This window comes from Oncorhynchus mykiss, chromosome 12, assembly GCF_013265735.2.
Source record: "Oncorhynchus mykiss isolate Arlee chromosome 12, USDA_OmykA_1.1, whole genome shotgun sequence".
In the NCBI taxonomy this organism is placed as follows: domain Eukaryota; kingdom Metazoa; phylum Chordata; class Actinopteri; order Salmoniformes; family Salmonidae; genus Oncorhynchus; species Oncorhynchus mykiss.
This window is the reverse complement of record NC_048576.1, coordinates 98,362,621-98,380,120: the sequence shown is the minus strand read 5'-3', so window position 1 is coordinate 98,380,120 and position 17,500 is coordinate 98,362,621. Positions and strand designations below refer to the sequence as shown.

Here is a 17,500-nt window from a genome sequence, read left to right as displayed (position 1 = left end):
TCGGGCAAAAAAATAAGAAATTGAACCCAATCGTGTCTTTGTTCTTATAAACAATATAAATCCCTATATAATTATACAGTGAGGTGTTTAACCATGCACTCCTACATGTGAACAGTGTAATTAGTGACGAGCTGCCCCCCAAATAATCTAAAAATATTTATCAACCTTTTCAACTGTCACTTTTCACTCTCACTTCAGGAACTTGCTATACTGGATCTTCTCTGGGGCAGTCAGTGTATGCACTGCACACTATACCCCTATGGGCCCTGGTCTAAAGTAGTGCTCTATATAGGGATCAGAGCCCTATGGGCCTTGGTCAAAAGTTGTGCACTATATAGGGATCAGAGCCCTATGAGCCCTGGTCAAAAGTAGTGCACTATATAGGGTTTAATTTGGGTTGTAGTCAGTGTCTCTGAACAGAGAGAGCACAGAGCATGCAGGTTGTCACTCCTCAAGTGAGAGTAGGAGGAGGAGGAGGGGGGCAGGATAGAGTCAGGGCCACCTAGTAATAACAACACTCCTGTGGCTTGGAACATGAGAGGTTAGCTAGCTAATCTGTTTCCAATGGTTATCTATGTAATGTATGGCTCTGGGACGGGGTGCGTCCCAAATGGGCACCCTATTCCCTAATTAGTGCACTACTTTAGACCAGAGCCCTATGGCCAATGGCACCCTATTCCCTAAGTAGTGCACTACTTTAGACCAGAGCCCTTTGGGAATAGGGAGCCGTTTGGGACAAAGGCTTCATGGGTGGCTCATCATTGACTTCAGTAAAGAAGGGAATGTATCTTGTCTGATATGGAAGGAAAGGCCGAGGAAGCTGCTTAAAACTGTTTCTAGTTAGTGAATGAGGCTTTTATGTTTCAACGTATGAGTCAGACACAATGTTGGAATAATGAAAACCACACACATTATGTGTGTGTGTGGGCGTGTGTGTGCGTGCATGCTTGCATGCATGTGTGGGCGTGTGTAATTTATGTGTAGGGTTGCAAAATTCTTGAAACTCTGAATATATTCCCTGATTTTCCTGAAATGCTGGTTGTAGGATTTATAGAATCAGGAGGGAATCCGGAGTCCTCCTACCAGGATTTTTAGAAAACGCATCACAATGTCTGGCTGCAGTTATTTAATGTGGGTCAACACATCACAACTTCCTGAGGGCAGTGATTTAATCAGAGTTATTGGTGGTCTTAAGGGTGTTCAATAGGTCTTGATTGAGTCAGATCAGGGTTATTGGTGGTTTCCTCAGAGATTTGCAGATAGGAGACACATGTCTGCTGTAGTACTCCTATCAGCTGGAGGCTAGTGAACAGTGATGATCTATGTAGTGTGGCTGGCTGTATTCTGTAACGCTGTGAACGTTTCAGCTTTCTGAACCCTAAACAGATGAGACAGAATGGACACATGGGCCCAGTTCCATTTAGGTTCCTAGTACCTTCCCTTAGCTCCTACTCCTAGGGACCCTAATGGATCTGATCTGGGCCTTTGTTGTTGGGAAGTTCATATTTGAAGGAGTTGGTTGTCTAGGAAGGGTTTGTCTGATCTGGGCCTTGGTTGCTGCGAAGTTCATCTGGATCTCATCCCTCCCTCCATAACCTCAACGACTCATAGTTACCTCCTGGTTACAATTTGTCCCTCTCTCCCTCTCCTTGGAAATACTGTACTCCTTATTCGGAGAGATGTCCAACACTCCTATAGACTCAATATCACTCAAATCACTGGCCACTTTGATAATGTTTACATATCTGGCATTACTCATCTCATGTGTATATACTGTATTCTATACTATTCTACTGTATCTTAGTCACTTAATAATGTTTACATATCTGGCATTACTCATCTCATATGTATATATTGTATTCTATACTATTCTACTGTATCTTAGTCACTTTAATGTTTACATATCTTGCATTACTCATTTCATATGTATATACTGTATTCTATATTATTCTACTGTATCTTAGTCCGTGCCGCTCTGACATCGCTCGTCTGTATATGTATATACTGTATTCTAGACTATTCTACTGTATCTTAGTCACTTTAATGTTTACATATCTTGCATTACTCATTTCATATGTATATACTGTATTCTATATTATTCTACTGTATCTTAGTCCGTGCCGCTCTGACATCGCTCGTCTGTATATGTATATACTGTATTCTAGACTATTCTACTGTATCTTAGTCCGTGCCGCTCTGACATCGCTCTGTATGTGTATACAGTATATTGTTAATTCCATTCCTTTACTTAGATCTGTGTGTATTTGGTATATTTTGTGGAATTGTTAGATATTTTAGCAATAATGCCCAAGGGGGTGTGGTGTATATGGCAAATATACCACGGCTAAGGGCTGTTCTTAAGCACGACGCAACGAGGAGTGCCTGGATACAGCCCTTAGCTGTGGTATATTGGCCATATACCACAAAACCCGGAGGTGCCATATTGCTATTATAAACTGGTTACCAACATAATTAGAGCTGTAAAAATCCATGTTTTATCATACCCGTGGTATATGGTCTGATATACCACAGCTGTCAGCCAATCAGCATTCACCCTGTTTATAATACTTGTTAGATATTACTGCACTGTTGGAGATAGAAGCTCAAGCATTTCGCTCCACCCGCAATAACATCTGCTAAACACGTGTATGTGACCAATAACATTTGATTTGATTTGATTTGATCTGAACCGCTAGGCTAGCCAGCCATCTTATTGCTATGACTGTGTCATAAGAACTCTAACAAATGTACTTTCCAGGACATTCTATAGGAGTACTCTTTCCTTTTAGGCCAGGGTTACCCCCGACTCTGTCCTAACATGCTACACAGCCCATTCAACTAACCGACTCATCATCCAGCGTTGATCATTTAAATCAGCTGTGTATACACACACACTACGGCTGGTTAACAAAATACCTAGCGCTGCATTAGGGCCCTTTCAACATGGCCTTTGAACTCACACACACACACACACACACACACACACACACACACACACACACACACACACACACACACTGTCAAGTGTGAAAGGTTTGGTTTAATAAAGGAGGATACACACTGTATTAGCCTGAGGCCTCTTTGTTCTATAAAGGACGATACGCGATGTATGACCCTAATGGCTCACATGAAGAACTACAGTGAGAGCTGGACTGTGAATCTAAAGAGAACCATTTGGGACTCACATGAAGTCCTGCAGTGAGAGCTGGGCTGTGAATCTAAAGATAACCATTTGGGACTCACATGAAGTCCTGCAGTGAAAGCTGGGCTGTGAATCTAAAGAGAACCATTTGGAACTCACATGAAGTCCTGCAGTGAAAGCTGGGCTGTGAATCTAAAGAGAACCATTTGGGACTCACATGAAGTCCTACAGTGAGAGCTGGACTGAATCTAAAGATAACCATTTGGGACTCACATTAAGTCCTACAGTGAGAGCTGGACTGAATCTAAAGAGAACCATTTGGGACTCACATTAAGTCCTACAGTGAGAGCTGGACTGAATCAAAAGAGAACCATTTGGGACTCACTTTAAGTCCTGCAGTGAGAGCTGGGCTGTGAATCTAAAGATAACCATTTGGGACTCACATTAAGTCCTACAGTGAGAGCTGGGCTGTGAATCTAAAGAGAACCATTTGGGACTCACATTAAGTCCTACAGTGAGAGCTGGACTGAATCTAAAGAGAACCATTTGGGACTCACATGAAGTCCTACAGTGAGAGCTGGACTGAATCTAAAGATAACCATTTGGGACTCACATTAAGTCCTACAGTGAGAGCTGGACTGAATCTAAAGAGAACCATTTGGGACTCACATTAAGTCCTACAGTGAGAGCTGGACTGAATCAAAAGATAACCATTTGGGACTCACTTTAAGTCCTGCAGTGAGAGCTGGGCTGTGAATCTAAAGATAACCATTTGGGACTCACATTAAGTCCTACAGTGAGAGCTGGACTGTGAATCTAAAGAGAACCATTTGGGACTCACATTAAGTCCTACAGTGAGAGCTGGACTGTGAATCTAAAGAGAACCATTTGTGGCTCACATTAAGTCCTACAGTGAGAGCTGGACTGAATCTAAAGAGAACCATTTGGGGCTCACATTAAGTCCTACAGTGAGAGCTGGACTGAATCTAAAGAGAACCATTTGGGGCTCACATGAAGTCCTACAGTGAGAGCTGGACTGTGAATCTAAAGAGAACCATTTGAATGTCCACTTTCTGCACAAAGCATCACATTGTCAAATAATCAGCTCAACAGAAGTAAAAGTTTACAAAAACTGTGGACATCATGTCATTTTGCCCCAGTTGGAACCAGGGGCATCATGTCATTCTGCCCCAGTTGGAACCAGGGACATCATGTCATTCTGCCCCAGTTGGAACCAGGGACATCATGTCATTTTGCCCCAGTTGGAACCAGGGACATCATGTCATTTTGCCCCAGTTGGAACCAGGGACATCATATCATTTTGCCCCAGTTGGAACCAGGGGCATCATGTAATTTTGCCCCAGTTGGAGCCAGTTCCAGTTTCACAAGAATCCAGCCGTTTGTCAGTGGTTGAAAACACCCAGACTCTTTGCACAGTGGGCAATGCTATCCCACTGACTTTTGAGTAGATATGGCAAGGACTATAATTTATGATTTAATTAAAATGTCAAGCCGGGGCATGGAAACCTCAACATATGATTTAATATGAATGCCTTGAAAGGTCACATAAGCAAACAGTTGTACATTTCTGATATTAGAACACCTGTCTACTAATGCTAGACATATCTGGGCGGCAGCGTAGCCTAGTGGTTAGAGCGTTGGACTAGTAACCGAAAGGTTGCAAGTTCTGCCCCTGAACAAGGCAGTTAACGTCCCCCATCCACTCCCCCATTCCTCCATCCACGTCCCTACAACTAGTTATGTCCTCAGCAGGACATCACAACCAGGATCAACGCTGTTCCTAAATAAATACAAATCTATGACTTTCTAGTACTGTCTATCTCTATGTGCCTGAAGCTGGAACTAGATCTTATTCAGATAGGCTGATCACATACCAGCTCTGGGTTCAAATCCGCTCATATCCTCTTTCTGGGCTTGATTGAGCTTGCCTGGCGCAATGGCTCCAATAGAATATGAAACCGTCACAAACGACCCAACCCTGTTCATCGGGCAGGCAAAAGCAAACGCTGAAAGACCCAACCCTGTTCATCTGGCACCCCGGGCAGGCAAAAGCAAACGCTGAAAGTGTTTCAAGTATTTTGAAAAGCATTTGAACCCAAGTCTGCTATGTGATAAATCAACCTGTCTGAATAAGACCCCACCATTGTATAGACTTGATCAGAACCCCAGTCCAATACCCAGCTTCAGGCACGTAGAAATAGACACTACTATAGATAGATACTGTATGTATAACCAACAGGTGTTCTAATATAAAAAAATAAAAATACTCTTCAATGCACTCATCACCTCATCACCTCATCACTTCATCACCTCATCACTTCATCACCTCATCACTTCATCACCTCATCACTTCATCACCTCATCACTTCATCACCTCATCACCTCATCACCTCATCACTTCATCACTTCATCACCTCATCACTTCATCACCTCATCACTTCATCACTTCATCACCTCATCACTTCATCACTTCATCACCTCATCACCTCATCACTTCATCACTTCATCACCTCATCACCTCATCACTTCATCACCTCATCACCTCATCACTTCATCACCTCATCACTTCATCACTTCATCACCTCATCACTTCATCACCTCATCACCTCATCACTTCATCACCTCATCACCTCATCACTTCATCACCTCATCACTTCATCACCTCATCACCTCATCACCTCATCACTTCAGGCTGTGGGTTATTTAAAGATCATTCTCTGTTACATAAAGGAGAATAGAACCTGTTGGGCCAGTTCTGTAGGAGGAGAAGAAGAAGCACCTTCTGGAGATGACAGACTACAACAATACTCTACAACTAGTTCTGTAGGAGGAGAAGAAGAAGCACCTTCTGGAGATGACAACAATACTCTACTAGTTCTGTAGGAGGAGAAGAAGAAGCACCTTCTGGAGATGACAACAATACTCTACTAGTTCTGTAGGAGGAGAAGAAGAAGCACCTTCTGGAGATGACAACAATACTCTACTAGTTCTGTAGGAGGAGAAGAAGAAGCACCTTCTGGAGATGACAACAATACTCTACTAGTTCTGTAGGAGGAGAAGAAGAAGCACCTTCTGGAGATAACAGACTACAACAATACTCTACAACTAGTTCTGTAGGAGGAGAAGAAGAAGCACCTTCTGGAGATGACAACAATACTCTACTAGTTCTGTAGGAGGAGAAGAAGAAGCACCTTCTGGAGATAACAGACTACAACAATACTCTACAACTAGTTCTGTAGGAGGAGAAGAAGAAGCACCTTCTGGAGATGACAACAATACTCTACTAGTTCTGTAGGAGGAGAAGAAGAAGCACCTTCTGGAGATAACAGACTACAACAATACTCTACAACTAGTTCTGTCCTCAGGAGGACATCACAACCAGGATCAACACTGTGCTACAACTAGTTCTGTCCTCAGGAGGACATCACAACCAGGATCAACACTGTGCTACAACTAGTTCTGTCCTCAGCAGGACATCACAACCAGGATCAACACTGTGCTACAACTAGTTCTGTCCTCAGGAGGACATCACAACCAGGATCAACACTGTGCTACAACTAGTTCTGTCCTCAGGAGGACATCACAACCAGGATCAACACTGTGCTACAACTAGTTCTGTCCTCAGGAGGACATCACAACCAGGATCAACACTGTGCTACAACTAGTTCTGTCCTCAGGAGGACATCACAACCAGGATCAACACTGTGCTACAACTAGTTCTGTCCTCAGGAGGACATCACAACCAGGATCAACACTGTGCTACAACTAGTTCTGTCCTCAGGAGGACATCACAACCAGGATCAACACTGTGCTACAACTAGTTCTGTCCTCAGGAGGACATCACAACCAGGATCAACACTGTGCTACAACTAGTTCTGTCCTCAGGAGGACATCACAACCAGGATCAACACTGTGCTACAACTAGTTCTGTCCTCAGGAGGACATCACAACCAGGATCAACACTGTGCTACAACTAGTTCTGTCCTCAGCAGGACATCACAACCAGGATCAACACTGTGCCACAACTAGTTCTGTCCTCAGCAAAACATCACAACCAGGATCAACACTGTGCTACAACTAGTTCTGTCCTCAGCAGGACATCACAACCAGGATCAACACTGTGCTACAACTAGTTCTGTCCTCAGGAGGACATCACAACCAGGATCAACACTGTGCCACAACTAGTTCTGTCCTTAGGAGGACATCACAACCAGGATCAACACTGTACTACAACTAGTTCTGTCCTCAGGAGGACATCACAACCAGGATCAACACTGTGCCACAACTAGTTCTGTCCTCAGGAGGACATCACAACCAGGATCAACAATACTCTACAACTAGTTTTGTCCTCAGGAGGACATCACAACCAGGATCAACACTGTGCTACAACTAGTTCTGTCCTCAGGAGGACATCATAACCAGGATCAACACTGTGCCACAACTAGTTCTGTCCTCAGGAGGACATCACAACCAGGATCAACACTGTGCCACAACTAGTTCTGTCCTCAGGAGGACATCACAACCAGGAACAACACTGTGCCACAACTAGTTCTGTCCTCAGGAGGACATCACAACCAGGATCAACACTGTACTACAACTAGTTCTGTCCTCAGGAGGACATCACAATCAGGAACAACACTGTGCCACAACTAGTTCTGTCCTCAGGAGGACATCACAACCAGGATCAACACTGTGCTACAACTAGTTCTGTCCTTAGGAGGACATCACATCCAGGATCAACTCTGTGCCACAACTAGTTCTGTCCTCAAGAGGACATCACAACCAGGATCAACACTGTGCCACAACTAGTTCTGTCCTCAGGAGGACATCACAACCAGGATCAACACTGTGCCACAACTAGTTCTGTCCTCAGGAGGACATCACAATCAGGAACAACACTGTGCCACAACTAGTTCTGTCCTCAGCAGGACATCACAACCAGGATCAACACTGTGCCACAACTAGTTCTGTCCTCAGCAGGACATCACAACCAGGATCAACACTGTGCCACAACTAGTTCTGTCCTTAGGAGGACATCACAACCAGGATCAACACTGTACTACAACTAGTTTTGTCCTCAGGAGGACATCACAACCAGGATCAACACTGTGCCACAACTAGTTCTGTCCTCAGGAGGACATCACAACCAGGATCAACACTGTGCCACAACTAGTTCTGTCCTCAGGAGGACATCATAACCAGGATCAACACTGTGCTACAACTAGTTCTGTCCTCAGGAGGACATCATAGCCAGGATCAACACTGTGCCACAACTAGTTCTGTCCTCAGCAGGACATCACAACCAGGATCAACACTGGGCAATCATGATCAAGGAGAGTGGAATTGGCAAGTGGTACCGGAGTGCCAAGTCTAGGACAAAAAGGCTTCTCAGCAGTTTTTACCCCCCAAGCCATAAGACTCCTGAACAGGTTGAATGACTATCTGCATTGAGTCCCCCCCCCCCCCAACCCCTATTTTACACTGCTGTTACTCTCTGTTGATCATATATGCTTAGTCACTTAGTAATTTATGTACATACTACCTCAATAAGCCCAACTAACCGGTGCTCCCGCACATTGGCTAACCGGGCTATCTGCATTGTATCCAACCACCTGCCAATCTCTCTTTTACACTACTGCTACTCTCTGTTCATCATATTTGCATAGTCACTTTAACCATATCTACATACTACCTCAATCAGCCTGACTAACCGGTGTCTGTATGTAGCCTCACTACTGTATATAGCCTCTCTACTGTATATAGCCTCTACTGTATATAGCCTCTACTGTATATAGCCTCTACTGTATATCGCCTCACTACTGTATATAGACTCTCTACTGTGTATCGCCTCTCTACTGTATATAGCCTCTCTACTGTATATCGCCTCTCTACTGTATATAGCCTCTACTGTATATAGCCTCTCTACTGTATATCACCTCACTACTGTATATAGCCTCTACTGTATATAGCCTCTCTACTCTATATAGCCTCTCTACTGTATATAGCCTTTCTACTGTATATAGCCTCTCTACTGTATATAGCCTCTCTACTGTTATAGCCTCACTACTGTATATAGCCTCTCTACTGTATATAGCCTCTCTACTGTTATAGCCTCACTACTGTATATAGCCTCTCTACTGTATATAGCGACGCTACTGTATATAGCCTCTCTACTGTATATAGCCTCTCTACTGTATATAGCCTCGCTACTGTATATCGCCTCTCTACTGTATATAGCCTCTCTACTGTATATCGCCTCTCTACTGTATATAGCCTCTACTGTATATAGCCTCTACTGTATATAGCCTCTACTGTATATAGACTCTCTACTGTGTATCGCCTCACTACTGTATATCGCCTCTCTACTGTATATAGCCTCTCTACTGTATATAGCCTCTCTACTGTGTATCGCCTCTCTACTGTATATAGCCTCTCTACTGTATATAGCCTCTCTACTGTATATAGCCTCTCTACTGTATATAGCGACGCTACTGTATATAGCCTCTCTACTGTATATAGCCTCGCTACTGTATATCGCCTCTCTACTGTATATAGCCTCTCTACTGTATGTAGCCTCTCTACTGTATATAGCCTCTACTGTATATAGCCTCTCTACTGTATATAGCCTCTCTACTGTATATCGCCTCTCTACTGTATATAGCCTCTCTACTGTATATAGCCTCTCTACTGTATATAGCCTCTCTACTGTATATAGCCTCTCTACTGTTATCATTCACTGTTATTTACTGTTTTTTATTTCCTTACATATCTATTGTTTACCTAAGGTCTACCTACACCTGTTGTATTCAGCATTTCACTGTAAGGTCTACCTACACCTGTTGTATTCATCATTTCACTGTAAGGTCTACTACACCTGTTGTATTCAGCATTTCACTGTAAGGTCTACTACACCTGTTGTATTCAGCATTTCACTGTGAGGTCTACCTACACCTGTTGTATTCAGCATTTCACTGTCAGGTCTACTACACCTGTTGTATTCAGCATTTCACTGTGAGGTCTACCTACACCTGTTGTATTCAGCATTTCACTGTGAGGTCTACCTACACCTGTTGTATTCAGCATTTCACTGTAAGGTCTACCTACACCTGTTGTATTCAGCATTTCACTGTAAGGTCTACCTACACCTGTTGTATTCAGCATTTCACTGTGAGGTCTACCTACACCTGTTGTATTCAGCATTTCACTGTGAGGTCTACCTACACCTGTTGTATTCAGCATCTCACTGTAAGGTCTACTACACCTGTTGTATTCAGCATTTCACTGTAAGGTCTACTACACCTGTTGTATTCAGCATTTCACTGTAAGGTCTACTACACCTGTTGTATTCAGCATTTCACTGTAAGGTCTACCTGTTGTATTCAGCATTTCACTGTAAGGTCTACCTACACCTGTTGTATTCAGCATTTCACTGTAAGGTCTACTACACCTGTTGTATTCAGCATTTCACTGTAAGGTCTACTACACCTGTTGTATTCAGCATTTCACTGTAAGGTCTACTACACCTGTTGTATTCAGCATTTCACTGTAAGGTCTACCTACACCTGTTGTATTCAGCATTTCACTGTAAGGTCTACTACACCTGTTGTATTCAGCATCTCACTGTAAGGTCTACTACACCTGTTGTATTCAGCATTTCACTGTGAGGTCTACCTACACCTGTTGTATTCAGCATTTCACTGTAAGGTCTACCTACACCTGTTGTATTCAGCATTTCACTGTAAGGTCTACCTACACCTGTTGTATTCAGCATTTCACTGTGAGGTCTACCTACATCTGTTGTATTCAGCATTTCACTGTGAGGTCTACCTGCACCTGTTGTATTCAGCATTTCACTGTAAGGTCTACTACACCTGTTGTATTCAGCATTTCACTGTAAGGTCTACCTACACCTGTTGTATTCAGCATTTCACTGTAAGGTCTACCTACACCTGTTGTATTCGGCGCATGTGACAAATAAAGTTTGATTTGATTTATGTGCCATCAGAATGTGGTTTACTGGTTGATGGCACTTCACCAACTCCTCCATCAATGACAGCAGGCTCCCATGAGAGAGGAGTGAGTCACGAACTGGACTGCTTCCAATGACAAGATGAATGTATGCTGTTGAGTCCAATCATGTTTCATCATGTCTTCTCTTCAATAGAGAGTTGGGGGGTGTGCATGTGTGTGTGCGTGTGTGCGAGAAGTAGAGGTCGACCGACTTATTTTTCAACACCAATACCGATTATTGGAGGACCAAAAAAAGCCAATACCGATTAATCGGCCAATTTTAAAATATAAAAAAAAATATTTAAAAAAAAAAGTGTTTGTAATAATGACAACTACAACAATACTGAATTAACACTTATTTTAACTTAATATAATACATCAATAAAATCAATTTAGTCTCAAATAAATTATGAAACATGTTCAATTTGGTTTAAATAATGCAAAAACAAAGTGTTGGAGAAGAAAGTAAAAGTGCAATATGTGCCATGTAAGAAAGCTGACGTTTCAGTTCCTTGCTCAGAACATGAGAACATATGAAAGCTGGTGATTCCTTTTAACATGAGTCTTCAATATTCCCAGGTAAGAAGTTTTAGGTTGTAGTTATTATAGGAATTATAGGACTATTTCTCACTATACGATTTGTATTTCATAAACCTTTGACTATTGGATGTTCTTATAGGCACTTTCGTATTGCCAGTGTAACAGTATAGCATCCGTCCCTCTCCTCGCTCCTACCTGGGCTCGAACCAGGAACACATCGACAACAGCCACCCTCGAAGCAGCATTACCCATGCAGAGCAAGGGGAACAACTACTCCAAGTCTCAGAGCGAGTGATGTTTGAAACGCTATTAGCGGCACCCCGCTAACTAGCTAGCCATTTCACATCAGTTACACCAGCCTAATCTCAGGAGTTGATAGGCTTGAAGTCATAAACAGCTCAATGCTTGAAGCACAGCGAAGAGCTGCTGGTAAACGCAGTAAAGTGCTGTTTGAATGAATGCTTACGAGCCTGCTACTGCCTACCACCGCTCAGTCAAACTGCTCTACCAAATATCAAATCATAGACTTAATTATAATATAATTAACACAATCAGAAATATGAGCCTTGGTCATTAAAATGGTCAAATCCGGAAACTATCATTTCGAAAACAAAACATTTATTATTTCAGTGAAACACGGAACCGTTCCATATTTTATCTAACGGGTGGCATCCATCAGTCTAAATATTCCTGTTACATTGTACAACCTCCAATGTTATGTCATAATTATGTAGAATTATGGCAAATTAATTTACGGCCTTTGTTAGGAAGAAATGGTCTTCACATAGTTCGCAAAGAGCCAGGCGGCCCAAACTGCTGCATATACCCTGACTCTGTTGCACAGAACGCAAGAGAAATCACACAATTTCCCTAGTTAAAAGAAATTCATGTTAGCAGGCAATATTAACTAAATATGCAGGTTTAAAAATATATACTTGTGTATTGATTTTTTTTTTAAGGCATTGATGTTTATGGTTAGGTACACTGGTGCAACGACAGTACTTTTTTCGCAAATGCGCTTGTTAAATCATCACCCGTTTGTGGAAGTAGGCTGTGATTTAATGAGAAATTAACAGGCACTACATCGATTATATGCAAAGCAGGACACACTAGATAAACTAGTAATATCATCAACCATGTGTAGTTAACTAGTGATTATGTGAAGATTGATTGTTTTTTATAAGATATGTTTAATGCTAGCTAGCAACATACCTTGGCTTCTTGCTGCCCTCGCATAACAGTTAGTCAGCCTGCCACGCAGGCTCCTCGTGGAGTGCAATGTAAGGCAGGTGGTTAGAGCGTTGGACTAGTAACCGGAAGATTGCAAAAACGAATCCCCGAGCTGACAAGGTAAAAATCTGTCATTCTGCCCCTGAACAAGGCAGTTAACCCACTGTTCCTAGGCCGTCATTGAAAATAAGAATTAGTTCTTAACTGACTTGCCTAGTTAAATAAAGGTAAAATAAAGGTGTGTTACATTTTTTTTTTTAATTGTCAAATCGGTGTCCAGAAATACAGATTTCCGATTGTTATGAAAACTTGAAATAGGCCCTAATTAATCGGCCATTCCGATTAATCGGTCGACCTCTAGTGTGAAGTATTGTATGAAAAGCAAAGATGATTTATAGTAGCCTATTTGCATCTACAGTATGATCTAAGAACCGTGTCGCAGAAGGAACGTTGTGTGTTCTGGAATGTCTCCTGTCTGCATGGTGTTCTGAACAGAGCTCAGGGGTTGGTGTGATGGGCTGGGTGTTCTGAACAGAGCTCAGGGGTTGGTGTGATGGGCTGGGTGTTCTGAACAGAGCTCAGGGGTTGGTGTGATGGGCTGGGTGTTCTGAACAGAGCTCAGGGGTTAGTGTGATGGGCTGGGTGTTCTGAACAGAGCTCAGGGGTTAGTGTGATGGGCTGAGTGTTCTGAACAGAGCTCAGGGGTTAGTGTGATGGGCTGGGTGTTCTGAACAGAGCTCAGGGGTTAGTGTGATGGGCTGGGTGTTCTGAACAGAGCTCAGGGGTTAGTGTGATGGGCTGGGTGTTCTGAACAGAGCTCAGGGGTTAGTGTGATGGGCTGGGTGTTCTGAACAGAGCTCAGGGGTTAGTGTGATGGGCTGGGTGTTCTGAACAGAGCTCAGTGGTTAGTGTGATGGGCTGGGTGTTCTGAACAGAGCTCAGGGGTTAGTGTGATGGGCTGGGTGTTCTGAACAGAGCTCAGGGGTTAGTGTGATGGGCTGGGTGTTCTGAACAGAGCTCAGGGGTTAGTGTGATGGGCTGGGTGTTCTGAACAGAGCTCAGGGGTTAGTGTGATGGGCTGGGTGTTCTGAACAGAGCTCAGGGGTTAGTGTGATGGGCAGGGTGTTCTAAACAGAGCTCAGGGGTTAGTGTGATGGGCTGGGTGTTCTGAACAGAGCTCAGGGGTTAGTGTGATAGGCTGGGTGTTCTGAACAGAGCTCAGGGGTTAGTGTGATGGGCTGGAAGATCAGCAGGTGTTCCATTTTAAACTCACAGGTAAACAGACTGGAGACACGTGTTTTCTGATGCACAAAGCTTTTTATAGAAAACACTTCTAATATTAGCCAGGGTATCAGTCTGTCTCTGCTTTAGTAATCTAGTTGCTGTTGTTGTTGGGCAAGGAAAAGACGGTAGCATTGCTGAGTGAGGAATAGTAATGTACTTAGTGCTCAACCTATATACTATAGGCTCTTGTTGCCTCCACTGCAGTACTTCTAGGTTATATGAGCCAATGTGTTTTATTTAATGAATTACACTGAGTATGAACAAAGGTGTGTTTTAATGTCAATGTTTTCCACAGCACTATGCAAACAGTGTGTCAGATTAGACAATGGTGTTACTGTCCTGGTCTGGCGATGGGCCTGATTTACAGGCCTCTGCTGATAGCTTCAGCAACATTTCTCTTACCGTGGGGTAGATGTCAATAGTCTCCCTTCATCTGTACGGATCTGACCCGGTGAGATCAGAAACCTGCACAAGATCACTGACAGGAAGAAAGATGGTGGATGTCTCATGGAATACTCATGCACCTGTCTAGTGCTCTCACATTGGTGTAGATAAAGGAGAGGAAACAAGGAGAGGAAGCTACTAGACTATTGAGATTAAGGAGAGGAGAGGAGATGAGGAAGCCACTAGACTAATGAGATGAAGGAGAGGAAACAAGGAGAGGAAGCTACTAGCCTATTGAGATGACGAGGAGAGGAAGCTACTAGACTATTGAGATGAAGGAGAGGAGATGAGGAGAGGAAGCTACTAGACTATTGAGATGAAAGAGATGAGATGAGGAGAGGAAGCTACTAGACTGTTGAGATGAAGGAGAGGAGATGAGGAGAGGAAGCTATTAGTATAGTGAGATGAAGGAGAGGAGATGAGGAAGCTATTAGTCTATTTTAATGAAGGAGAGGAAACTACTAGACTATTGAGATGCAGCCCATGTCATCTGAACCGTGGGAGATGTGCAGCAGGGAGCTTTCAGGTTCATTCAGGGTTAGCAGACACGGCAGGCAGACGGAGAAGTGAGGGCAAGGCAAGTGCACTTCATTCAGTCACTCATCTGATTACCTCCCTAATGACAGCTACATCCCTGCTGAAAAGCTGTGTTAATCCTGACTGAGTCTGTTTCTAAGATGAAGACTGGAGCTTAGTTACTGACTGGATCCATCTTTCATTCATAACAGTCTGAAGAGTTGATTTATCCCTCAGTCGACGTTAGCATGTCAAAGTTAACATTTTTTGTTAAAGTTTAAAGCTACAGTCCCCGATTGGGGAAAGCATCAACGTAGGGTCCAGTTTACTTGTGTAGGCCCACATTATGAGGCCCGGTTTTAATGTCCTGTTGCTCAAGTCCATTTTGTACTCTGAACAGAACGCACAGATGGTCTCTAAAGGTTTTCAGAGAGATACGGTCACTGCAGACTCTTTCATTTTAAAGGCATCGTTCACCCAGCTGAACTATCCCTGTAACCTAACAGTGGTCTTTCTGTAACAGCACTCACAGATCGTCTGTATGTAGAACTAACTGGTGTCTTCTCCCCTCAGAGGGTCTGTATGTAGAACTAACTGGTGTCTTCTCCCCTCAGAGAGTCTGTATGTAGAACTAACTGGTGTCTTCTCCCCTTAGAGTGTCTGTATGTAGAACTAACTGGTGTCTCATCCCCTCAGATGGTCTGTATGTAGAACTAACTGGTGTCTTCTCCCCTCAGATGGTCTGTATGTAGAACTAACTGGTGTCTTCTCCCCTCAGATGGTCTGTATGTAGAACTAATTGGTATCTTCTCCCCTCAGAGGGTCTGTATGTAGAACTAACTGGTGTCTTCTCCCGTGAGATGGTCTGTATGTAGAACTAACTGGTGTCTTCTCCCCTCAGAGGGTCTGTATGTAGAACTAACTGGTGTCTTCTCCCCTCAGAGGGTCTGTATGTAGAACTAACTAATTGCGTTCTAAACTGAAGATCATGATTTAGTTGATTATTGGAGTCAGGTGTGTTAGCTGGGGTCAAAGTGTGACACCAATCAGGCCCCAGAGGACTGGAGATGTCCATCCCAGATCTAGAAGAACGTTTTGAAGAATGTTTTACTTGTAATGACAGTCTTATATGGTTGTTTTGACCTACTTCGGTTGAATGCAATGACTGTAAGTCGCTCTGTATAAGTTCAATGACTAAAAATGTAACTGTTGTCACCTCCTCATTCCAGGGCGCCCTCCTCCGAGCTGTCTGCACTGATTGAGAAGCTGCAGAAGAACGCTGACAAGGTGGAGAAGCTCATCCTTGAGACGGAGCAGAACCTCAACAAGGTAAAGAACCGCATCACACAGAACCGTTTAGAACATCATAAAACCACACAGAACTGGATAGAATCTCAAAGATCATCACATAACATCGTAGAACCTCACAGAACTGGATAGAATCTCAAAGATCATCACATAACATCGTAGAACCTCACAGAACTGGATAGAATCTCAAAGATCATCACATAACATCGTAGAACCTCACAGAACTGGATAGAATCTCAAAGATCATCACATAACATCGTAGAACCTCACAGAACTGGATAGAATCTCAAAGATCATCACATAACATCGTAGAACCTCACAGAACTGGATAGAATCTCAAAGATCATCACATAACATCGTAGAACCTCACAGAACTGGATAGAATCTCAAAGATCATCACATAACATCGTAGAACCTCACAGAACTGGATAGAATCTCAAAGATCATCACATAACATCGTAGAACCTCACAGAACTGGATAGAATCTCAAAGATCATCACATAACATCGTAGAACCTCACAGAACTGGATAGAATCTCAAAGATCATCACATAACATCGTAGAACCTCACAGAACTGGATAGAATCTCAAAGATCATCACATAACATCGTAGAACCTCACAGAACTGGATAGAATCTCAAAGATCATCACATAACATCGTAGAACCTCACAGAACTGGATAGAATCTCAAAGATCATCACATAACATCGTAGAACCTCACAGAACTGGATAGAATCTCAAAGATCATCACATAACATCGTAGAACCTCACAGAACTGGATAGAATCTCAAAGATCATCATATAACATCGTAGAACCTCACAGAACTGGATAGAATCTCAAAGATCATCATATAACATCGTAGAACCTCATAGAACTGCGTGGAACCGCATAGAACCTCAGAACTACATAGAACCTCAAAGGAACATACAGAACTTCATAGAACGTCACAGAACCTTCTGATACCTTTTGATAATGCAACAACAACATCCTATTGGTGGCTCTGGC

At 43.0% G+C, this 17,500-nt stretch overlaps 1 protein-coding gene across 1 annotated transcript in view; it reads left to right on the top strand.

Annotated features, from left to right (window-relative positions):
- The window catches only part of LOC110485331 (periplakin), a 47,782-nt gene that overhangs the window by 792 nt on the left and 29,490 nt on the right, over nucleotides 1-17,500 (top strand). Inside the window, exon 2 of the mRNA XM_036939452.1 lies at nucleotides 16,417-16,516. Coding sequence (XP_036795347.1) covers nucleotides 16,417-16,516 — 100 coding nt within the window. The remainder of the gene's footprint in view (nucleotides 1-16,416; nucleotides 16,517-17,500) is intronic.